This window comes from Panicum virgatum, chromosome 5K, assembly GCF_016808335.1.
Source record: "Panicum virgatum strain AP13 chromosome 5K, P.virgatum_v5, whole genome shotgun sequence".
NCBI lineage: Eukaryota > Viridiplantae > Streptophyta > Magnoliopsida > Poales > Poaceae > Panicum > Panicum virgatum.
Window position 1 is genome coordinate 40,805,076 of NC_053140.1, and position 24,768 is coordinate 40,829,843.

Consider the following 24,768-nt stretch of genomic DNA (forward strand, 5'->3'; position numbering starts at 1 on the left):
GGGTCGGGTGAGACCATTGGCGACATGTTCAGTCGGTTTCAATTGATTGTGAACAAAGTCAGTGCGAACAGAACTGCTGATGCCCTTGACTACACAGAGCACGAGAAGGCCCTCGAGTTGCTCTATGTACTTGACCGCTCTGTGTGGGATCTCAAGATGAACACGATCATTGAGTCTGCAGGCTATGAGACTCTGACCGTGAATGAGCTTTTCAGCAAGCTCAAGGCCACAGAGGTGGATAACCAGACACGAGCCAAGCTCAATGGTGCCCCTCCTTCCAAGAGCATCGCTCTTGTGACTGGCCCAAGTGGATCGAGCTCTAACGCTAACTCTGCTCTTGTCTTTTCTCTTGCCTCTTTGCCTTCTGTTACAGATGAGCAGTTAGAGACGCTGGACGACGACGACTTGTGCCTCCTCATCAGTAAGTTCCAGCGTGTCTACCACAACCGGCAGAGGCGGAAGAACCCCGGGTGCTACCACTGCGGCGATCTGAACCACTTCATCGCCGATTGCCCCCAAGATGTTCGGCGGCGGCCAGAACAACAACCTCGACTACTACCGCCACCGCGACCGCGACGAGGGAGGCTCCAACAAGGAGCGTCGGCGCCACAAGCACCGCAGTCGTGACCGGGGAGGACGCTTTGACAAGGAGTCGCTCAAGAAGCGCTTCCAGTACAAGGCCAAGAAGCGGGAGAAGGCTTTCCTGGCGCAGCTCAGCGACCTCGACAAGAGCTCCGACACCGACCGCTCTTCTTCACCGACCTCCGACGACGATGACAAGAAGAAGAAGAAGCGGGACAAGGATGCCACCGGCTTCATCGGCCTGTGCTTGGCGGCCGGTCGGTGCAAGGGTTTCTGCCCCATGGCGGGAAAGGCCAATGGTGCTCGTGCGTCTCCAGGTGGACATGCTACACCGACGCATGATGACTCTTCTCCTGGATCCGAGAGTGATTCAGAGGTAAACTCCACGATTGACCTGCTTGATACTGAGGTTAGGGAGTTGTACGCCGCTCTCGACAACCAGAAGATGCTGTTTAAGGACGCAGCTAGAGAGCGTAGAAAGCTTAGGGCTAAGCTGGTTTGTGCTAGAGAGAAATCTGGTGAGGATGAGTGCGCTGGCTGCATATCTCACATGAATGATCTTGTTGCTCTCCGTGCCAAGCATGATGAGAACGTTGCGAACTTAGATGTTGCTAAGACTTCGCTTGCTGACGTGTCTCATGAGCTAGCTAAGGCCAAGCATGAGCTTGAACTGGTCAAGGATGCTCCCATCGTTAGTGATGTGCTTGAATGCGATGAGTGTCCTATTTTTAAGTCTGATCTAGCTTCTTTGCAGTCTAAGTTTACCACTGTTGTTTGTGAGTTAGAGGAGCTTAGATCTAGGCCTATTCTACTTGGTGCCTGTAAGCTTTGTCCCATGCTTAGGTCGGAGCTAGATGAGAAGAACGCCTTGATTAAGTCTTTGGGGAAACTAAGGTCGTGGAGTCTAGCTCACCTATTGATTGTCATGTTTGCCCTGGTCTGATTTCTGATTTGGATAATCTTGCGGTAGAGAAAGCCAACTTGGAGAATGAGAACACATATCTTAGGGCGATTCTGAGTTGTGTTTCTAGCAGTGAGCCGCAGTTGGGCATGATGATCAAGCAGTTTAAGTGTGGTGATGATTTTGGGGTCGGTTACACATACACGAAGTCAGACTTTGACAAGTTGTATGGTAAGATCAGCAAGGATGCTGGAGCTCCAAGTGCTCTAAACACTGCTAGCACGAGCACGCAGCCTTCGCTTGTTGACCCTGTGGATGGTGTGCTTAAAGAACCTTCAAAAGCACCTCCACAGAAGCAGGTTTGGGTTCCAAAACCCAATGAGCTGAGGAATCCCCTCGATACGCTCCCTGCTACCACAGCCCAGGTTGCCCAGAAGAAGGGGGCTGCTCGTCCCCATCCGCAGGTGAGGCCTCCACCTCCCAAGAGAGAGGTGAGGTACCACTGCGAGTACTGTGACAGAGAGGGTCACCTGGAGGAGTTTTGCTTCAGGAGGAAGCGGGATGTGAGGCGTGAGCAGGAGAGACGCAACCCGGACATGTACTCTACTTGGGTGCATGGTCCTCCTCGGCGTGGTGCTAGGCAGGATGCTAGGGCGCGCCGTGTAGGTGAAGGACAGGGAGACGGTGGAGGTTACCATGCTCCAGCAGGTGGTCGCTTTGCCGGTCGTGCTCCTGGTCGACCTCAGTACGGCTATGGACCACGGGACCGAGGCTTTGGAAGAGGTTACGATGCACCACGCTTTCCTCGCGGTGGTGATTGTCAACCTCATGGTAGACGGGACAGGGGATACGCTTTACCTGATTTTGCTAACCCTTCTGTAGAGCAAATGGCTCGACACTGGTTTGCTTCACACTTTGCTAACCCCAGTGTTGAGACATTTGCTCACCCTTTGTCTCACTACTGATGTGCAGGTTGGAGGCTTGGAGAACAGGTGGATCATGGACTCCGGTTGTTCGCGCCATATGACCGGAAATGACAAATGGTTCTCCAGCCTCACCCCAACGCGCCAGAAAGAATACATCATATTTGGGGATAATGGTAAGGGCAAGGTACGTGGTGTTGGTGTTGTTAGAGTTTCTGATCGTTTCACCCTGAGAGAGGTTGCTTTGGTTTCGAATCTTGGCTTTAATTTGCTCTCTGTTTCACAATTTCTTGATGAGGGGTTTGAAGTTCGCTTCAAGGAGGGTTGTTCTCGAGTTTTAGATTCCAGAGGAGACCTGGTTTGCCGGATCGTTCCTCGTGACCGAGTTTTCTTGGTCGATTTCTCTGGAACTCCTTTTGGCCCTTCTTATTGCTTGTTGGCTGGACCTTCTTCTGATCTGTGGAAGTGGCATAGGAGACTTGGACATTTGACCTTTGACTTGTTGTCGAGACTGAGCTCACCTGGCCTAATCCGAGGATTGCCCAAATTAAAGTTTGAAAAGGACCTTGTTTGCCATCCGTGTCGCCACGGGAAGATGATTGCCGCTTCTCATCGGCATGTCAATCAGGTGATGACCACTCACCCTGGAGAGTTGCTACACATGGACACAGTCGGTCCTTCTCGGGTAATGTCAGTTGGTGGGAAGTGGTACGTTCTTGTGATCATGGACGATTTTTCTCGCTATTCTTGGGTCTTTTTCATGAGAACCAAGGATGAGGCTTTCGAGTTTGTTCGAGACTTGATCTTGAGGTTGAAAAACGAGCTACCCCAGGCCATGAGAGCAATTCGCAATGATAATGGCACAGAATTCAAAAATGCTTGTTTTGACACCTTTTGCAGTGATCAAGGACTTGAACACCAGTATTCTTCCCCCTACACTCCACAGCAGAATGGAGTTGTAGAACGGAAGAATCGGACGCTGGTTGAGATGGCGAGGACGATGCTCGACGAGCATAGGACTCCTCGAAAGTACTGGGCTGAGGCGATCAATACCACTTGTTATGTGTCCAACCGCATTTTCTTGCGTGCTTTCATGCACAAGACTTCTTATGAGTTGCGATTTGGACGCCAGCCCCGTGTTGACCATCTCAGAGCTTTCGGTTGCCGGTGTTTTATGCTGAAAGAAGAAAATCTTGATAAGTTTGAGTCTCGCTCGTCTGACGGCATTTTTCTCGGTTATGCATCCCATTCCAGAGCATACCATGTGTTGCTTATTGATTCTAACATCGTCAAAGAGACTTGTGAAGTCACTTTCGACAAGACTGCACCGTGCAATGCTTCTGTCTTTGAAGTTGCAGGAGAGGATGAGCTCGGCACCTCCATCTTTGAAGATGAGGAGGAAGAAGCTGCAGAGGGTGATGCTGAGGCTACCACGCGTGCTGTGGACCCAGCCGCCTCTGCCACGAGCTCGAACGATGATGACGGACCCGATCCTACTACATCTACTTCCCGGGGGCCGGTCGAGCAGGTGACTCAGCCTTCACCAGCAGCACCTGAGGAGACACCAGCTTTGGTTGAGGAGGCGGCGACTTCGACAAGGGAAGCACCGCGGACACATTCAGTGTCGTCATCTGCCTCAACAGATGCTAGGTGACCTCAACGAGCGAGTCACACGGTCCAAGGTAACATGTATCGCTGGCTTTGCTCATTCAGTGTTTGTTGACTCTTTTGAGCCTAAAGATATTGGACATGCTCTTTCTGATTCTAATTGGGTCAATGTCATGCATGAGGAACTCGAAATTTTTGAAAGAAGCCAAGTTTGGGTTTTAGTCGAGCCTCCACCTGCTTGTAATCCCATTGGAACGAACTGGGTTTTAAAAAACAAGCAGTGTGAGGATGGGTTGGTTGTTCGAAACAAGGCTCGTCTTGTTGCCCAGGGGTTTTGCTAAAAAGAAGGGATTGATTTTGAGGAAACTTTTGCCCCTGTTGCTCATTTGGAAGCGATTCGGATTTTTCTTGCATTTGCTGCTTCTAAGGGTTTTAAAGTTTTCCAAATGGATATTAAATCTGCCTTCTTGAATGGTTTTATCGAAGAAGAGGTTTATGTGAAACAACGCCCTGATTTTGAAAATCCCAAGTTTCCAAATCGTGTTTATAAACTTCAGAAAGCACTTTATGGTTTGAAACAGGCACCTAGAGCTTCGTATGATAGACTGAAAACATTTTAGCTGGCTCGGGGTTTTAAAATAGGATGTGTGGATAAAACTTTGTTCCTCATGCGGTCTGGCACTGTTTTTCTATTAGTTCAGATATACCTGGATGATATTATCTTTGGTGGCTCTTCTCACGCTCTTGTCTCCAAGTTTTCTGAGCAGATGTCCAGGGAGTTCGAGATGAGTATGATGGGTGAGCTGCAGTTCTTCCTCGGGCTGCAGATCAAGCAAACTCCTCAGTGCACGTTCGTCCATCAAGCCAAGTACACCAGGGACTTGCTACGGAAGTTCGACATGAGTGACTTGTCTCCTCAGCCGACTCCGATCAGCACATCGACGGCGCTTGATGAGGACTTGGATGGCGAGGCGGTGGGCTAGACGGAGTACAGGAGCATGATCGGCTCCCTCCTGTACCTGACGGCGACGCGGTCGGACATTCAGTTCGGCGTCGGCCTTTGTGCGCGGTACCAGGCTTCTCCGCGCACCTCCCACAGGCAGGTGGTGAAACGCATCTTCAGGTATTTGAAATTAACCCCTAAATTTGGTCTTTGGTACTCTGCGGATTCTTCTCTGGTTTTGGCGGGCTTTTCTGATGCCGATTTCGGTGGGTGTCGGTTGGATCGCAAGTCGACATCCGGCACCTGTCAATTTCTCGGTACATCTTTGGTGTCTTGGTCCTCTCGCAAGCAGGCTAGCGTAGCGCTTTCTTCCACAGAAGCTGAGTATGTTGCCGCTGCTAGCTGTTGCTCCCAGATACTTTGGATGAAACAAACCTTGCAGGATTTTGGACTGAGTTTTGATAGGGTTCCCATCTTTGTAGACAACATGTTCGCTATTAGCATTGCAAAGAATCCTGTCCTACACTCCAGAACCAAACACATAGATATCCGGTTCCACTTCCTGCGAGACAATCATGAGAGAGGCCACATAGAGTTGATCCATGTCCCTTCAGAGAGGCAAACCGCAGATATCCTCACCAAACCACTTGAGCATGACACCTTTGCTCGCTTGCGAGGGGAGTTTGAGGTTTGTTACCCCTTTTGATCACTGACTTCTCTTTGGTTAGCTTTGTAGGGTTTATTCGTTCTTCTCTTAGTTTTCTAGGTTTGGTAGTTGCATTGTGCATGTACATTGTACATTTCTGCATTTTGCATTGCCTCACTTGCACTAGCATTCTTGTATACATTGTTATGATCTCCTAGTGCTTGCTAGTGTGAGTTTATAAATGTGATCACGAATAGCTTGCTCCACTGTGTATATGACATCATCTGAGTTAAACTATTATTGATTTGAAAATTTTAAAACATGGTCACCATGTCTTGGCTACTAGCATGTTAGGGAGTGTTGATATGCTTTGCTATCTCATTCATGCTAGTGTAGCCATTCGTTCAGCATTTCATACCAGGTATGATCTAAAATTGATAAAATTGCTTGAATTGTGCTTGAAATGGAATGGAAAAATCCAGGTGGGATTGCTTGTCGCACTGATCGAGATTTCGGGACGGCTCACTTTGCACTTGTGAGAACCCGGGCAAGGCTGTGTATGACTGAAACGAGTGTCTTAAGCTTCTGACTGCTTTTGGCATAGGCTTGGCCTCGTTGCTAAGTAAAGCATGACAATCTTTCAACCCCTGGCATTAAATTGCTTGATATAATTTGATTGCAAAATGATTGTTTACAACATGCTTTGGATGTTTTTGGCTCACCTGTATGAGCTTGATTAGAATTGTTTTTCATTCCTTACTTGCTAGTGCTAGATCAAGGGTGATGCTTTTATTTCTCCTAAACTGAACTTGCCTAGCTCTAGACTGATTTGATATACCCTATTGAGCTAGATGCAGATCTTGTTTATGGATGCACACATGCTTGTGACTAGTTGTTACTCATATCGTTGTATCCCTGAATGCTTTCACTTACACCTCCTGCATTGCATTCATCGCATAGCATATGTTCAGGGGGAGTCTCAGTTTCAGGGGGAGCTTTAGGTCTGTTTAGCCTTGATGTGTGCATGTGCCAACAAGGGGGGAGAAGTTGATCGAACAAGTGGGGAGTTTAATTGTTTGATTTTTGAGAGAACCAAAAACTTGTTGTGCACAGGGCTTTGAGAGTGCATACATGTGGTGAGAGTTGCACTGGTAAGGGGGGAATGCATGGAGTTTCTGCTTTGATTAGCTCCTGATTTTCCTTTCGCTTCCTGGTTTTCCTTTCGCTTCTGGCATGACTGTGTCGAGCCCTGCCTCTGTCTTTGAGGAGTCATGCTTGTGTTTGATCGATTGCGTCGAGCCGTTGCCCTTGTCTTAGGGAATCGATCTTTGCTTGGTCAAGTGACTTGTTCTTGCTTCTTTCGAGCTTTTGTCACTTGTTCTTCTGACTTGTTCAAGTTCGCTCTTTCTTCGATTGTTCTTCTCTGTTTTTGTTTCTCTCTTGGTTCGTTTGTGGTGTGTTGACAATGCACTCATCAAGGGGGAGATTGAGGAATGTGGAGTATTTTATCCTACTTGTGATGAGTGAATTGTCAATCGTGCGGTGTGATCGTACGCTTGGTCTTTGGTTGCAGGTACACGGGCATCAAGTGTCGACGGAGAGCTGCCGTGGAGGTGCTGTGGCCGATGGACCGCGCGGTGGACGGCGGTGAAGGGCAGCCGGGACCGGAGTTCATGCCGGGCGGTAGCTGTGGTGTCCACTCCTGGATCGAGGGCGCAAGCGGCGATGGAAGGCGGGTTTCTTGGTTTGCGCCACAAAACCAAGGAGGTGGATGGCGGTTGAAGACGCCAAGTCGTGGAGGCACGGGCGTCGGTCTCGGACTGACGGAGGAACGGGCGTCGACGGCGTCTAGGGCCTCGCTACGGGCGAGGAGGTGACGAGCGTCGGGCGGCGTCTAGGGCCGTCAGAAGGCCGAGGCGGGAACGGCGACCAGGACCATGGCGTGGAGGCGGGAATCTTCCCGCGCGTGGAGTTTTGGCGGTTTTCTCAAAACCGGCCACCTACCCGGGTTTCGCGGACCCCCCAAAACTGTGAACTGGATCTTCATCGACATGGCGGCATCGCGGAGAAGGCTTGGAGTCGAAGAAAGAACCTCGGCCGTCGGATGAGTCCAACGTATCTTTTCTGATTTTACCCCTACGGGCTTTCTAGTGTCTAGTTAAGTCTAGGGGTATTTTAGTCTTTAGTCTAGAGAGTTAGTGGGGTTAAAAGAGAAAGGAGGGCAGCCAACTCTCCTGCCCCTGGAGCCAAGGAACCAGACGCCACTCTCATTTTCCTCCAGGCGCCCCCTCTGTCCCTCTCTCTGTTCTCTCCCTCTCTTCTCTAGGAGTAGAAGTTGAACCATGATTTTGAGTTTTTGTACTGAGATTGATCGGTAAAGGAGGCCTTTCCCTACTTGTGCCCTCCGGGGTTTTGAATTCATCTCGTTCTTGTTCATCTTGTGCCTCGTTTGATTGAATTTCGATTTTCTTTTGTCGATTCATGAGCACGAGTTGATGGCTTGATTCTTGATGTTTTCGTGACTCTTTGTAGTGATTCAAAACCATCTAGCCTAGTGCTAAACCCCCCGGAATCACGAGTCACCACGAATCAAAGTTTTTGCATTCTTGAGAAAACCCCAATCTTGCTTCGAATTTCGTCGATTTCTCCCAAACCATGGAGTAATTCGTCGATTCCTTCCGTGGACGTATTCACAGGTCCCTCGTGATCATGCCTACGAAATTTGGTGAGATTTGGACTTGATTTGGTCACTCGATCATCAAGTTTTCAAAAGAACACGGGCTGGAAAGCGTTTCTGGACTCTGTTTCATCTAGCACTGGATGAACCGACGCTTTGAAATTGTATGCGTCGGATCAACCGGTGTATAGGTGTTTCTCACGTTAGGGTTTTCTGCTTGTCTGGTTGCACCGGTGCTTTCTCTCGCAAGTGCATCGGTTCAACCGGTGAGTGTCTTTTTGCTGTTGTTCTGCCCGTTTGACCGGCGTATAGGCTTCGGTGAATGTCGGTTCAACGGGTGGGTGTTCGGTTCAGTTTTGTTGCCTTTCTGGACAACTGCACCGGTGTTTAAATTCGATTTTGCCGGATCATCCGGTGTGTAACATCAGTTGAACCGACGCAATTCAAACCATTGCGTCGGAACAACCGGTGCTTGCTTTCTCGTGCTGCCAGCTCTGTGCGTCGGTTAAAACGACGAGGTGCCCCTGTGCACGTCGGTTCAACCGGTGTGTATACCGTGTGTGTTCCTCAGCTGCTTCTTCTCGATGTTTGCTTCCGCGTTACTTTTCACTTGTTCCTAGGGCTGTTTTGTGTTAGTGTAGCTCCTCCATAGCTACTCTACACTTCACCTAGGACTTGAGGGTTGGGTGCGAACTTGGGATCTTAGGCTGAGCTTCCGATTGCAAGAATTTTCAATTGGCTCCCATTCACCCCCCCCCCCCCCCTCTGGTCGCCTTTTCTGTAACGTCCCGCCTCCCCGAGGCTGGGCCCGCTTATATCTGGCTGCTTTGGAGGACATAGACTGTCCTCACAGACCAACACCATTCTTTTCTGCACACTTTGTCCTCACTCGTGCGCAACCAGGAAGAACTTCCCGGTTAGTCATCCATCCCCAAATTTCTCCGGGCCAAGCATGCTTAACCTCGGAGTTCTTTGGAGACCGGCTTCTGGAAAAGAAGTTGCAACTTGTTGGTATAAGTATTCTATTAATCCTATTAAGCCCTGGGCTGGGGTGTCACATGCTCACCCCCTTAAGAGACCGAGGACATCGGGTCAATCCAAAGCCAGGAACGTCCTCTCTTGGCCACGTCCCGTACGTCCAGTGCCAGCAGCTCATGTGCCACGTCCGTGCGTCCAGTGCCAACGGTCCCTGTGCCACGTCCGTGCGTCCAGTGCCAACCCACCACGCGCCCGTGCTCATGCCTCCGCACTTACGCCCGTACGTGCCCGTGAAACTGCGAGAGTCGGCTCTGATACCATTCTGTAACGTCCCGCCTCCACGAGGCTGGGCCCGCTTACATCTGGCTGCTTTCTAGGACATAGACTGTCCTCACAAACCAACGCCAGTCTTTTCTGCACACTTTTTCCTCACTCGTGCGCACCCAGGAAGAACTTCCCGGTCGGTCACCCATCCCCAAATTTCTCCGGGCCAAGCATGCTTAACCTCGGAGTTCTTCGGAGACCGCCTTCCGGAAAAGAAGTTGCAACTTGTTGGTATAAATATCCTATTAATCTTATTAAGCCCTGAGCCGGGTGTCACATTTTCGGTCCCTCATAGTACACTCATGAACACAGAAACACCGAAGAAAGAGACCAAACTCTAGTTTTGCTGGTGACGAAGGCCGTGGAGCCACTGCTCTGGTATCTTGTCCTGCTCTGTATTAAAATGGACTCCGCGGCCCAGTAAAGTGGAGTACAGGAGCTATGTACAGATAGATCACAGACTTGTCAGGAGCTAACCGGCCTCCACATCCGGCCTTTGTTCCATGATCCGCACGTCTCGCTCAGCGATGTCCGAGCGCCTCTCGCTCCTTCGGGCATCACAGCTTCTCCGTACGGACCGGCAACCACGCACACCACTCCATCCAACATCCTGGACCCTATTCAAAGTAACTCTAGCCAGATCTTGCTATATGCTCGGTCACTCGGCTGCCTCTCGCCGTGAGCCAAAACTCCTCCGCGAGACTTGGGAAATCAAAGATGGAGCTAGACACATGCGTATGAATTCGTGCAACTAGGCTGCACCATATAGGACCCTAACGTGACTAAAACAGATTCACTCAAATGGACGCTAGACACACTTCATGGCGCATTTGTTCTTAACAATCTCCGCATAAACGCGACCCAGAGCAGACCCAGAGCAGCGCCGACTCCTCATCGAAGTCAGCAAGTAGCATCCTTTCCTTCTTCGGGCCATTGCCCGGCATAGCCCGCACTAGCCTCAGCTTGATCTTCAACATCTGTGTCCTCCACCACCAATATCCGGCCGACGAGCTCCTCAATGGTCATGGTGTTGATGTTGGCGAGCATCTCGATCTCCACCACAACCTCCATCTCCTCACCAAGCTCACGCACACTGGCGATGAGCCCATTGATGCGCAAGGCAAAGTCATCGACACTCTCTCCGTCGAGGAACGCCAAGGTCTCGAACTACTTCATCATGCATTGGATGCTCGTGGACTTCATGTGGTCATCGCCGTCCCGCATCTTCTTCACCGCACCCCACGCTTCCTTCACGCTCTTCTTCCGATAGGCCCGGACTTCATCTCCGACGGCACCCCACAGAGGATGACAACCAGTGCCCGCATTGATCCTTGCTATGCTCGTCTCTGCTCGTTTCCACAACATCCCAAATCTCCATGTCCTCTAGGTGTACCTGCTTCTTGAGCATCCACTTGTGGTAGTTCATCTTAGTCGGCTTCAGAACCTCCCCTATGATAGCAGTGACGCACTCCACCACGACCTTACGTGGCGAGCTGCTGCCATTACCCTTCTCACCATCGCCCTTGCCATGGGGAGACTTCTTAGGAAAGCTTGGAAGAGTCTTGTCGCTGTCGCCAGCCATGAATAGGAAGCTCTAATACCAGTTGTTGATATAGCCCCTTGCTTGCTCTCACACTCACCAATACAGAAACAATGGCGGAGCCACTATTCTTAAATTTTGGCCAGCTCTAATATTAAAATGGACTCGGGAGCATAGGTGCTATGTATAGGCCATGGATCGGACTTGCAAGGAGCTAATCTCCTGGCCCGGCCTTTGTTCCATGATCCCCAAATTTTTCTCAGTGATGTGCGAGGGCCTCTCGCTCCTTGGAGCATCACAGCTTCTCCAAGCGAACCGGCAACCACACACACCACTCCATCCAATAGTCTGGACTCAGTACAAACTAACTCTGACCTGATCTTATACACCTGGCCAACTCGATTGCCTCTCACCATGATCCAAAACTCCTCCACGAGACACGGGCATTTTAAAATTGAGCTAGACACGTGCGTATGAACTCGTGCAGCTATACTGCACCCGTACAAGACCCTAACATGACTAAAACTGGCTCACACAAACACAAGTTAATTTCATGGCGCGTTTATTCCTAACACTCATGGGCATGACCTTGTAGCTCATGCTGCCAGCTTTCTCCGCGTGTTGTGAAGAGCTTGTCAGCAGAAGGGTTCGTGCGAGCTGGACGTCTGGCCAGAGCTCCAAGCCCTCACAGGAGATGTCATTTCTCGCACCGCGTTCGGCAGCAGCTACCTTGAAGGGAGAAGGATTTTCCATCTCCAGTCTGAGCAAGCTGAGCGCTTCATAGGCGCCAGTCAAATGATTGTCTTTCCAGGTTACATGTGAGTTACTCTAGTGAGCGCTCTAATTAATTCTGCTCTTCTTCAGTTGCACGTATGGCTTTTAATGTTGTGGTCCTTTGGGTATTTGCTGCAGGCACTTGCCAACGAAAAATAACCGAAGGATGCGCCAAATCAATAAGGAGGTCGAAACAATTCTCCGAAGGCTAGTTGGGAAAAGAATTCAAGCCATGAAAGAAGGTGAACCCACCAAAGATGACTTACTGGGCTTATTGCTGGAGTCAAACATGAGGGACGCAGACCAGAATGGATAGTCCAGCCTAGGGATGACGATCGAAGACGTCATGGAGGAGTGCAAGCTGTTCTACATCGCGGGGATGGAGACAACGGCAGTACTGCTGACATGGACAATGATCCTACTCAGCATGCACCCAGAGTGGCAGGACCGTGCAAGGGAGGAAGTGATTAGCTTATTTGGGAAAACTAAACCAGAATACGAGGGATTAAGCCGCCTCAAAACAGTTTGCTGTGTACTCTCTCCATCCCAAATTTATTATTTGTTTTGGCTTCTCTAGATACGTAGAATTTGCTATGCACATAGACATTATATATATAGTTTTATCTACACTCGCGTGTAGCTATTCTCACCATCAGTATACCACCGTATATATATGTCTGCATACTCATTTATCACTTTAAGTATGTTCATATACTAATTCTAAGATACTTCAAATGGATAAATATAAATTTTTCAAAATAGCCCTACTGTTTAAATATATAATGATTATACCTTATTACTAGTCTATAAAACAAGTATGTCCATATACTCTATTTATAGTCATATACCCAATATATATACCATCATAGATATTCTAATATGAACACATACTCTACGTACATACTCGTCGTTGGATCAGATACATGATACATCAAGAGATACACATGTGGAAGTATCTACAAGCGAGTGTGTGTGTGTGTGTGTGTTTATATGCATGACACAAACTATGCATCTAGAAAAACAAAAATAACTGATGATTTGGGACGGAGGGAGTAGTACTTAATTCACTATATTCACGATGCTTCAATGAAAACAATGCAAACACATGAATTGTTTTGCTCTCTGTATCTTTGAATATTTGTAGGTGAATATGATCCTTTACAAGGTTCTCCGATTATACCCGCCGGGCATCAGGTTTAGCCGGAGAACCTACAAGGAGATGAAGATTGGAAATGTCACGTGTCCAGCCGGTGCGTTCATCGAGATCCCTATTCTGTTTATCCACCATGATCCTGACATATGGGGAAGAGACGTTAACGATTTCAAGCCGGAGAGGTTCGCCGAGGGGATTTCTAAGGCATCCAAGGCCTCAGGCGCGTTCCTCCTGTTTGGTTGGGGACCTCGCATATGCATCGGCCAAAACTTCGCACTCCTTGAGGCCAGGATGGCGATGTGCATGATCCTTCAGCGATTTGAGTTTGAGCTCGCACCATCTTATACTCATGCACCATATGCGGTGCTGACTCTGCATCCGATGCATGGCGCACAGATTAAGCTTAGGGCGTTCTAATACTTGTAATGTTACCTGTCGATGTGGTAAAACTTTGTCTATGGGCATTGAAAATAAGTATAATTTGCAGTGGCGTCGTGTTTCATGTGTAACTTTATCACTGTACGTGTAATATATAAGGCCATTAAGTTCAGGTACGGTTGAACCTTTCGCAGTGCATGGTCACTCACGGTTTGCTCGAAGAAATAAATCAATAAATAATGTGTTGTGTCAGTATAATCTATTGTGCAAAGTTCACGAGTTGTCGACTCAATAAAAAATGGTTTAGAATATGTCATGGTTCAAGAGCACTATTTTTTTTTGAAAGATTAAGAACACTAAATTGGTACCCTGATCTATGAACCAATTATGATCCCAAGCACTGCAGCATGGTGACTATTTCTTCAAATTTAGCATTATGTTACCTCTTTTCAGATTTGGATTTGAATTGGATCATGTTGGTGCAATGCTTGATCGAATAAAGTCAACCCTTTCCTCAAAAAGAATATCACCCTAATTTTTTATGCTTTCATTCTTTTTTAGACAGCCACTGCTACAAAAATGACCTGTAGGAGCGTCCTGTTTTTCTTTCGACCCGACTCCGAACCGACCACTAGGCCGATTTTTTTGCTCCAGCCCAAGCCACCATATGGTTGGGTAAAATCTAATTTTTTTTATGTGTAATTTTTATGTTGGGCCGGGTTTTGTGTAAAAAAGGTCAGTTCTTATCTGGCCCAACTTTTGTGGTGGGTCACAAATTTTAACCCGAGCTTAGCCTATGCAATGGTCATGTCGGGTCAGGCAGCCCATCATCAGATATACTCTATATATATTTTGCAAAACAGATATACTCTCATAGGCGTCCATAAAGTAGGTTGTATTGTATGTGCATACATACATACGACCACGTATGTGCGTGTTGTACATATATAACGTGTCATGAAAATGTACCATCCTTATTAAAGACCATATTATCTTGGATCAATTTTGATCTAATTCATCAACCAGAAGGCACGATCCACAACTGTACATGACCCTCAATATATACAATCTGTAATTGGATATATGCATATATACCAAATCTGTAATTAGATATATACAGATATACAGATAACACATCAACATGAGCCCTTGAACTCTCTCCTGGAGAAGATCAGGTGTCTCTTGCTGAGATGGAGAGCATAAGTCCTATGACACGGAAAGATCTCTTGCTTCGTTTGTTACGTGTGTATCGATTCTATATTAGTTGCACAAATACTATCCTTTTGGTAAAAGTACAGACATTTATATATATACATGCATGTACACCCACTCTTATAAATGTGCACATGCGTGTGTGTCTATATATATATATATATATATATATATATATATATATATATATATATATATATATATATATATATATATATATATAGACACACACCCGACTAACCCAACCACACCCCCCCCCCCCCTCTCGAGAGATTGTAGTGGCATATTTAAGACCATCGAAGTCATTACATGCATCTTACTATCACATAGTATCAATTGGCCATAAATACGAGTACTAGCATCAAGTTATAAACACTACTCAAACCCAGGGTTCCATCACGCAAATCTTGCTATTACTAATTGGAGGCTTCTTTCAAACCTCTACATGAAGCCATCTTGGATCCTAAGTGGACACTCTACAAAAATAAAAAATTCATGAAATTCTCACAAAAATCATAAACATCTGGCTATCAATTCGACAACTCTAATTATAATATCCATTGGATTTATTATCTTTTCTAATAAATAATCCACTTATATCATTATGAAAATAGACTAAAGTAACTCCCTAAACATGTATATATCCAAATTACCCACCTATGCCATTATAAAAAAATCTAAAGTAACCCTTTAATCTTCACGTAAATTACTCACCGATGCCATTATAAAAATAATGCAAATAACACCCTAAATTTGCATATAAATTATCTAATTATATCATTATTGAAAGTTAAAGTAACCCCTAAATCTGAATCTAAATTATTTAGTTATAGTAAAATATTAAAGTGCACCAATATAAAATTATGAATTAATATTTCTATCATTATTAATATAATTTTATGTTATTGTTTATATACCCACAATATGTGTCACCATATATTCATATATGATGGAAGAGACAAGAATATCAATTCACAAACAAATAGTTCAATTCAATATATATCAGACATATATATGGAGGTGTGATGCAAAATGAAATCTATTGCAACTAGATAATAAAAAATATGTATTTTAGAGTATGTGTTAGAATATTTAATAGATAAAATATGGTGTGAGATAGTTAATTATAATTATTAGCTATAAGCTTTATTTTTATAATAATTCTAATAGCCCGTGCGGGATCACTGGTCTATACGCTAGTAATAATCTAACTAACTTTCACATTCGACTAAACGCTCTTGCTCTCTCATTGCCCAGCAGTTTTGACATATATCATCGATTTCTGGACAAAGCCCAATCATAGACAAAGGATGATAGATGTTGCGTGTCCTGGACTTGTTCAGAAAAGTGTCGCCTTAGGCCGAGCATTGGTATGGTCTTTAGTGCTGGCAACAATTTTGTTAAGGTGTACGATGTCTCCATGTGCGCGCGATCCTTGGGAAAATGGGCGCGAGCATATGCGCGCAAATCTTATCTCTACATATCATGTAGGCATATATGCAAAGCACCGAAAGAATAAGGAAAACATGCGTGCGCACAATTTGGTGACAGAGACACTGCATGCATGCATACATACATACATAGCCTGTGCCTATGGCTGAAATTAGGAGAACAGGGTAGAATGAGAGTATGAGACTACACATATCAGCACCATATATTGGCTGGCAGATGTGCCGAGTGTAGCGAAAATGGCCACTCATACCATATTTCAATATATTGTTTTGGCGAATGATGACACACACAACACTTGGACTAATATGATTGTTAAGATGATCATTCTCAGGCTTTTAGGTTCAAGTGATGACAAAGAGAAGATAGGCAAAGTTAGGCCCGAAGGGCCGCCCCTACGGGGGTTCCGCTACCCGGTTAGCGGACGGGGCCGAGGGGTATTTTGGTATTTTGGTTGTCCGATGGTTGCCCCTACAGTGTATCCAATGGTTGTCAGAAGAACCGACGTCATGGTATTTTGGTGCAGATGGGAATCGAAACCAAGTCAGCTTATAGGCACCGGATGAACCGATGGTTCAAAAAGGGGCATCGGTGCATTGGGCGTACTGTGTTCCAGAGACGATGCAAGTCGCGCAAGAGCCAAGTCTTCAGCACCGGTTGAACCGGTGAAGCATCGGTGCATACCATCGGTGTAATGACGTCAGCTGTCAGGAGTTCAACGGCTACTTCGGGTTATGAGTGACCGGATGAACCGACGCTACCCCAGCTAGAGGCATCGGTTCATCCGATGATACGCAAATTTTCTGCTAACCGTTGGAGCAACGGCTACAAGACTTGGCGGCCTATATATATGCCTCACCCCGGTCATTTGAAGATTGCTGGAGTTGCTGAACACCCCACACACACCCAAGAACATCTCCAAGCCATACAATAGCATCAAGATCATATCCTTAGCTTTTAGCACTAGCTTGTAAAGTTTGAGTGCTAGAATAGCTCTCAGTGAGTGAGATTGCAAGGCCTTGAGCCTTTGTGCTGTGGTTCTCTAGTGAACCAAACAAGAGCTTGGTGCGCCGGCCTCCTTGGAGCTGCGAAGCTCGCCGGCAACGTCATCGACCCTCCGACTTGGTGTGGAGCGGCGACGACATCTTTGTGCGGGGGAGGTGGAGACTCCCATCCTTTGTGGAGAAGCTACTTAGTGGAACCCGGGGCCAAGGTGACCGTGATTGTGTTCACGGAAAAGACTTGGTGGCCGAGTAGCAATACTCTTAGTGAGTGCTACAACAACGTGGATGTAGGTGTGTCTTTGTGGCTAACCGAACCACGGGATAAACACCCGCATCAAGAGTTTGCTATCTCCTATCCCGCTCTTTAAGCTTCCGCATTTAATACTTGCAACCTTTGTGCCTTTACTTTCATAGAATAGTTTCTTGTTAGGAAAGGCTATATGGTGCATAATTCTTTTGGGATAGGGGTTTCACACTAGAACAACCTAGTTGCACATCTAGATAGCTTAAATTAATTTAAGTTTTATGCAAACTAATTGGAGCCATAGGTCAAGTTTTTTTATTAGTACCTAATTCACCCCCTCCCCCTCTTATGATAGAACACCCGATCACTTTCACCGAGTCATCGTGATTCTGGATGTGTCCATCGTTGAAGATATGTAACGACGACTTATTGGAAGCCAATGCTGCCATGCGCTCCTCACCGTAAGACGAATCTACCAGCACGTTAGTATTGCGGTATTGCCCCTTCGTCTAGTACAATCTCAGCAAGGTCAACAATAATGCCTCCCTTTTCTTCTAACATTGCAATTATTCACCGTCGAGGCATGGGATGATGATGTGCCTTGATGGTAACAAACAAAACGCCCAAGAACATCCACATCCACATACTACCTAGTCACCCATTGGCCTGCGTACCATATAAATCTAGTATTGACGAATCAGAAAAGGAGCACATGCGTTTTAATTGGGTTGAAATATTTGCTTATATATATATTACACATCAGAGCACTATACTAGATAAGCCTTTGACTTATTTTACCGCTCACGTTTTGGAATGTCACAATCAGATGACGAAATATCTGCGCATTACACATCAGAGCGCAGTCAGATCGATATAATGCGCCCGTGAACACGGAGAATTATTTCACCTGCATATGTCAGGTAGTTTCTCATTATTTGACTTCGTTTCAGAATTTAAGAAGAAAAAAGGTTTCTTGTTTTTGTATACCTACTGATCAACGATTTTGTTGCTTTCGAAAACCCAAAAGTCTATTATCACAACAAACACCTCAGAAAAGAATTCAACGCGCGTCCCAGATGGCCACCCCACGTGTGTAATCGTACTCCGAGACACGCATGCCTTTGGCCAAGTTTCTTGAATTCAGCTAGCAGTCAGTCTCGCGTTTCCTACTAGCTAGGCATACGCCGGCCGCGTCCCTTGCCCCGTCCGCACCTGCACCTGCTGATGGTCGGAGGAAAAAGCGAAGCGGCAAGCGAATAAAACTGGCGGCCGGGGCACATGGCCCCGGCCCGATCGATGCCGCGGTGCTCGATCCCGTCCCGGCCAAGCGCAAGCTCCCAAGAGCAGATCGATGCGGGCCAAAATTAAAGCTGCAGGTGAAAGGGACAAGGGGTGCACGATAAGATTAGGTGTACCCGATGCACTCGGCCTTGCCATGCACGTGTAGGTGTAGGCCTCCAAGCTTTACGTTTGCAGTGGCTTAGCGAATCACACATCTCTGTTTCGCTCTTTTAATATGTTTCCGAGCAGAGATTAGATTAGTACGGGCAAATGCTTTCGACCGGGCTATTGTGCAGTGCTCCCTCCATCATATCCTCAAATATAAAATATTTTGATTTGTCCTAAATTAAATTGTCTAAGTTCCACCAAATTTATGGAGATCAATACTAACACATCAAATAAGTAAATTATAAAAATAAGATATATTTCATAATGGATCTAATTATTTTCATTTGACATTCAAAATATCAGTACTATTTTATATAAAGTTGGTCAAACTTAGAATTGTTTGACTTAGACAAACCAAATTATCTTATTTAATATAATCGGCAGCTCTTCTGCCTGGTTCGTTTCAAAAAAAAATAATCTTATATTTTAAGACAGAGAGAATAGGCATAACCAGCATGTCGTACGGTGTGCAATCCATACCATAAGAAGACCGGTGCCCTTCTTAATTTTTTCCTTTTCATGTCATATTTTACGGTGGAGTTTATATATAGAGCGATCGCCGTGTGGTTGTTGTTGAGGCGTTGTCTTTTTGTATATATATTTACTTGCTGACTATCTACCTCTCTTTTATTAAATAATACAACAGGTTGGAGACTCATTCCAAAACTAGACGAAGAATAAGACTAGTGCTAAAGTTTGTTAGTAAGAGCCGAATTCTATACGACTCCCCTATCAAGGAAGCCCTTCAAATTAGCAAAGGGAATGTACCACCTGGTACATCCTAACCAAGTTTGGTGCAGAGAGATACATGCCGAAATGGACCACACTAATTCAAGATCCCTTCCAAGTGACGCAATCCAGTTGACATGGGGAATTCGAACATGAGACGTTCCGCATTTCTTGTGTGTTGAACGTTGTTTTTTCTTGGCCCAACCGCGGACCTCCCTTCTTTTCCAAAGTTTTTCACGCTGCTATGCGTGCCCGGAGAAGACCACCGTACCCCCGGCCCCGCGCGCCTGTAGTAGAACCATCGCGGAAGTGTCGATCAAAACCCAAGAACAAAAACTCGGAGCACGAAAATGATGCGCACCACAGCGCAAACTAACCTGCAACCCAGCTCTATTTATAAAAAGCCCGGAATGGTGAGCAGCTACCACTCGTGCTCCAACTTGACCTATCGGCCCTGGCCTAGGCTCACAGTCCTAGCTAGCCAAAAGAAATTAAAACATTCTGCTAGCTCTCCCCCTCAGCTGCAGAGCGCACACGGCTCCTCTTCCCTGCGTCCGAAAGAACCAGGTTCCTCGCCAGCTCTATCCGGCACCCCAAACCAAACCACGGCGAGCTAGCCGGCCGACCATGGCGGCGCTCGGCGGCGGCGGCGGCGCGCAGGCGCCGTTCCCGTGGGGGCTGGTGGTGCTGTGCACGGTGGCGGCGTGGTGCGCGGTGCGCGCGGTGGAGTGGGCGTGGTGGCGGCCGCGGCGCCTGGCGCGGGCGCTGCGGTCGCAGGGGCTCCGCGGCACGGCGTACCGCTCCCTCGCGGGGGACGCGCCGCTGACGGAGCGGCTCAACCGGGAGGCCAGGTCCCGGCCCATGCCGCTGGGGTGCCACGACGTCGCGCCCCGGGCGATGCCGCTGTTCCACCAGACCATGAAGGAGCACGGTACGGCACGTTGCTTTCGTCCCCCGGCTGCTCGATCTTTCCTTGGCGCACCGGCCGGGACACGTCTCCTGGTCCTAATCATTACGAGATCTGAAGGAACAGGCCCTTGCTTTGATTGACTGAAATCCTTCATGTTCGATTGATTTTTCTCCGGAAACACCTTTCGTCTTTCAATTGAACAAATACTGCTAGCTATAAATCGAGGTTGAAGTTGACTAGTAGTACTCTTTCCCTTTCGCTGTCGATTTGCAATACCTTGAGTTCGATGCTATTTTCTAGCTTTCTGATCTTCACAGAGTTACTATTGACCCAATTTTCTTATTTCCCTAAAAAAAATATGTAGATTATATCTCAAGGAATAGTGTTAGCAAGAAATTTCCATGTAGTAGCACATAGCAGAGCCTCTTTCTATTGTGTATTGCAGGATACTAGCTAGGATCTAGTAGTGACACTAACCGCACATACACCCAGCAGGACAGAGTAGATGATGGACCACTCAACAAACTAGAAACAGTTCCAATGATAACGTGGCCATCTTGTTCTGAAGATGACCAGAGTTCGTTCCATCAAGTCCTGCCATTCCGGCCTATTATTCCACTGATCGGCGATCGCTGTCGGTGGTTCCCGATCGTTCTCCTTTATCTGCGATAGCTGTTCCCCAAAGAAAACCAAAAATAATTGTGGCACAAGAATGAAGCGACCCAGCACTGACAGGCATCATCACTGAAAATGGTTCTTGACAATGACAGGTAAAACGTCCATCACCTGGTTCGGGCCGGTGCCAAGGGTGACCATCACCAAGCCCGAGCTGGTGCGCGAGGTCCTGTCCAACAAGTTCGGCCACTTCGAGAAGCTCAAGTTCGGCAGGCTTCAGAGGCTGCTCCACAACGGCCTGGGCAGCCACGAGGGCGAGAAATGGGCCAAGCACCGGAGGATCATCAACCCCGCGTTCCATGTCGAGAAGCTCAAGGTGACCACACCATCTGATGACACTGAACATTTGCCAGCGATGAAACAGAGCACAGGGATCTGACGACATGAATAATGACCTGTATGTATGTCTTCCATGCATTTCCCAGCGGATGCTGCCGGCTTTCGCCGCGTGCTGCACGGACCTGGTGAGGAGGTGGGAGGGCCTGGCTGCGGACGGGCAGCCGCACGAGGTGGACGTGTGGCCCGAGATGCAGAACCTGACGGGGGATGTCATCTCTCGCGCCGCGTTTGGCAGCAGCTACCTGGAAGGCAGGAGGATCTTCCAGCTTCAGGGGGAGCAGGTCAAGCTCGTGGTTCAGGCCATGCAGAAGCTTCACATCCCTGGATACTTGTGAGTTCTACTTCTACCCCTGTTTTTCGATCGCATACATTGGCATTGTGGTGGTGTGCTACTGCTAACGCAGCGTCGATCTCGTGCAGGTACCTGCCTACGAGAACCAACCGAAGGATGAAGCAGATCGCTTCGGAGATCGAGGCGCTCCTCAAGGGCATCATCGCCAAGAGGGAGAGCGCGCTGAGGACCGGGGGCGCGACCAGCGACGACCTCCTCGGCGTGCTGCTGGAGTCGAACATGGAGCACTGCAGGGGCGACGGCAACGCGAGGGCCGGCATCACCACCGACGACGTCATCGGGGAGTGCAAGCTCTTCTACTTTGCCGGCATGGAGACCACGTCGGTGCTGCTCACCTGGACCATGATCGTGCTCTCCATGCACCCGGAGTGGCAGGACCGCGCCAGGGAGGAGGTGCTCCACGTCTTCGGCCGGAGGACGCCGGACTACGACGGCATGGGCCGCCTCAGGATCGTGACCATGGTGCTGTACGAGGTGCTGCGGCTGTACACGCCGCTGACGGCGCTCCAGCGGCAGACGTACAAGCCCATGGAGCTCGGCGGCGTGAGGTACCCGGCGGGGGTGATGCTGATGCTGCCGCTGCTGTGCGTCCACCACGACAAGGACGTGTGGGGCCCCGACGCGAGCGAGTTCAGGCCGCAGAGGTTCGCGGAGGGGATCTCCATGGCGTCCGCGGACGCGCCGGCCTTCTTCCCCTTCGGGTGGGGCCCGCGCACCTGCATCGGCCAGAACTTCGCGCTGCTCGAGGCCAAGATGGGGCTCGCCATGATCCTGCAGAGCTTCGTCTTCGAGCTCTCGCCGGCCTACACGCACGCGCCCTTCCCGCACGGCCTGCTGCAGCCGGAGCACGGCGCGCAGATCATGCTCAGGAGGCTCCCCTAGCTGAGCTGCCTAAACTACACTTGTGTGGAGTTAGGCTAATCGATCACTTAATTATCTGCATGTACAGCACATAGTACGTATGTAGCGGATGCAAATCAAGCAAGGAACTACACTTGCAAGGCAAGGCGCTCTTCTTGTGAAAAGTTAATTGCCTTGGTAGTTACACTGATGAGATAACCATATGCATATATGTATGATCTGCAGTATGTACAGTGCGCTAGTTTTGTTCAGTTGCTCTCTCTCACACACACACACCTGCCTTCGTTCCTAAAAGAACTTAGCGGAGAATTTGAGACCATGCATGATTATGGGCGGCAGTCTATTATACGGATTAATTGTCATCTATTTATCTATTATCTTATTATTTGGCCAACAAACGGAACCTCCACGTTCGCTCTCAAGGTCTAGAAATTCCCACATTAATCGGAGAAAAATAAAAAAATAAAAATTACCCACCACTGCCATTACGATAAAAATTAGCCTAAAATACCCCTGTGTCTAATTAAAAATCGCCAACCAATGTCATTATGAAAAATTAAATATAAAACACCATTTAGCTATGTATCAGTTACAAATATATACTATTAATAAAAACTAAAGCTAACAACAATCAATCAAAATAAAATGAAAATAAGAATAATTATCCGCATAATACTATTAAAGCTCAACAAATCAAATTGTTATTATAGGTAGATCATAGTTGAATTATTTTAATCAACAATAAGACATAATTTACGATAATGAATAGGATGATGTATGGTAAAAAATAGTATAATCTTTAAGTAAGGGTACAACAACATACAAATTTTTGAGTTTTCAATATTAGCCGCGCAAATGCGCGGGCTATACGCCTAGTTAGAGTTATTTGTGGTTTTTATTCAATTCTAGGCTACATGCATCCTGCTTAGGGGTGGTAATGGGCCATAGCCCTAATGGCCTCTTCACCGCCCACCATGACCCTTAAATATTTTAGCTCAAAATTATATAGAATTAGAGCCCGGGCCTTTTAAGGTCCGGCCCTTAGATTCTCTAGGCCAAATTGCAAGGTGCTTTACCACCCATAATCCTGCTATACGGAGGCTGGGAGTGTATTTCAAGGCGAAAGTATCGCCTCGATGTAATATTTTTGAAATTTAATAAAGCTTTTTTATTGAAAAAAAGTAGCAAGCTTCATATCTTACCCTATTTAAAAGATTCATCGAATTGGTCCTCAGATCAAACATGAAAAAAAGGAAATATGTCATCGGACGCCTTCTAAATTTCAATCGACTCATTGACTTTTGAAGCTTGAACACGTTGGCGACATTGATTTCTCAGCTCTGCTACCAGTTTAGGGCTTTTAGGTGATGACATCAAGTTTGCGAGGATTAAGGGAAGCCAAAGATGACAGGAGGGGTTCAAGAACAGGGCAAAAAGGGTTGCTATATCTATTTTTATAAGTTTAAAATTCCACTAATTTCAAGCTAAATAGTATCATAGACAATGTGGCGGATCTAGAGAATCAATTTAAATACAATAGCTATATGTGTCCCTATCTCCGGTAGAACATGGTCATGTTTGGTTTTGTAGCAGGATACTGTAACCAACTTTGACCATTAATTAGAGGTATTAAATAAAAATAGTTTACAAAATTAACTCCACAACCCCTGCGCTACTTTGCGAGACGAATCTAATGAGGTCTTTGACTGCATAATTAGCAGATTGTTACTGTAGCTAATTGCGGATTAATTATGCTTAATAGATTCGTCACGCAAAATTGCACCCGTCTGTGAAAAAGTTTTGCAAATAAATTTCATTTAGTACACTCCATGCATGCAAAATTCCTTTATAGCGCTAGGTGTGCTGCTACTAAGCAAACGGGGCCATGCTTGGGACCATGTGCCGGGGCAAGTGCTCATCAGGGTCATGGGCCCTATGTCCAGTTGTCCACCTACGGTAGACATGGCATGTGACACAAAAAAGTGATGTATGTACATTATTTTGTTTGAACTTAGAATTAAGTAATAAAGGTAGAAGATTTGATCGATGAGTTGTTTCCTTATGCTGACTATGCTCTCACAAATTAAGAGGTGACTCATCGAGGGCATACAAATCCG

At 47.1% G+C, this 24,768-nt stretch overlaps 1 protein-coding gene and 1 pseudogene across 1 annotated transcript; both read left to right on the forward strand.

Moving 5' to 3' along the window:
- Positions 1-11,720: 11,720 nt before the first annotated feature.
- LOC120710684 lies at positions 11,721-13,481 on the forward strand (annotated as a pseudogene).
- A 6,447-nt stretch (positions 13,482-19,928) lies between these two features.
- Positions 19,929-22,902, forward strand: LOC120707515 (cytochrome P450 72A15-like). Its single transcript, XM_039992421.1, has 4 exons — positions 19,929-20,445; positions 21,195-21,415; positions 21,525-21,769; positions 21,859-22,902. Exons 1-4 carry the CDS (start codon positions 20,142-20,144, stop codon positions 22,670-22,672), a joined length of 1,584 nt encoding a protein of 527 aa, XP_039848355.1. The 5' UTR covers positions 19,929-20,141; the 3' UTR covers positions 22,673-22,902.
- Positions 22,903-24,768: the final 1,866 nt, after the last annotated feature.

Bases quoted from the DNA above. Each gene is read 5' to 3' on its own strand.
- LOC120707515 (XM_039992421.1), top strand. From the start codon at position 20,142: ATGGCGGCGCTCGGCGGCGGCGGCGGCGCGCAGGCGCCGTTCCCGTGG. The intron at 20,446-21,194 runs GTACGGCACGTT...TGACAATGACAG, and splicing joins CCAGACCATGAAGGAGCACG to GTAAAACGTCCATCACCTGG. The intron at 21,416-21,524 runs GTGACCACACCA...TGCATTTCCCAG, and splicing joins TCCATGTCGAGAAGCTCAAG to CGGATGCTGCCGGCTTTCGC.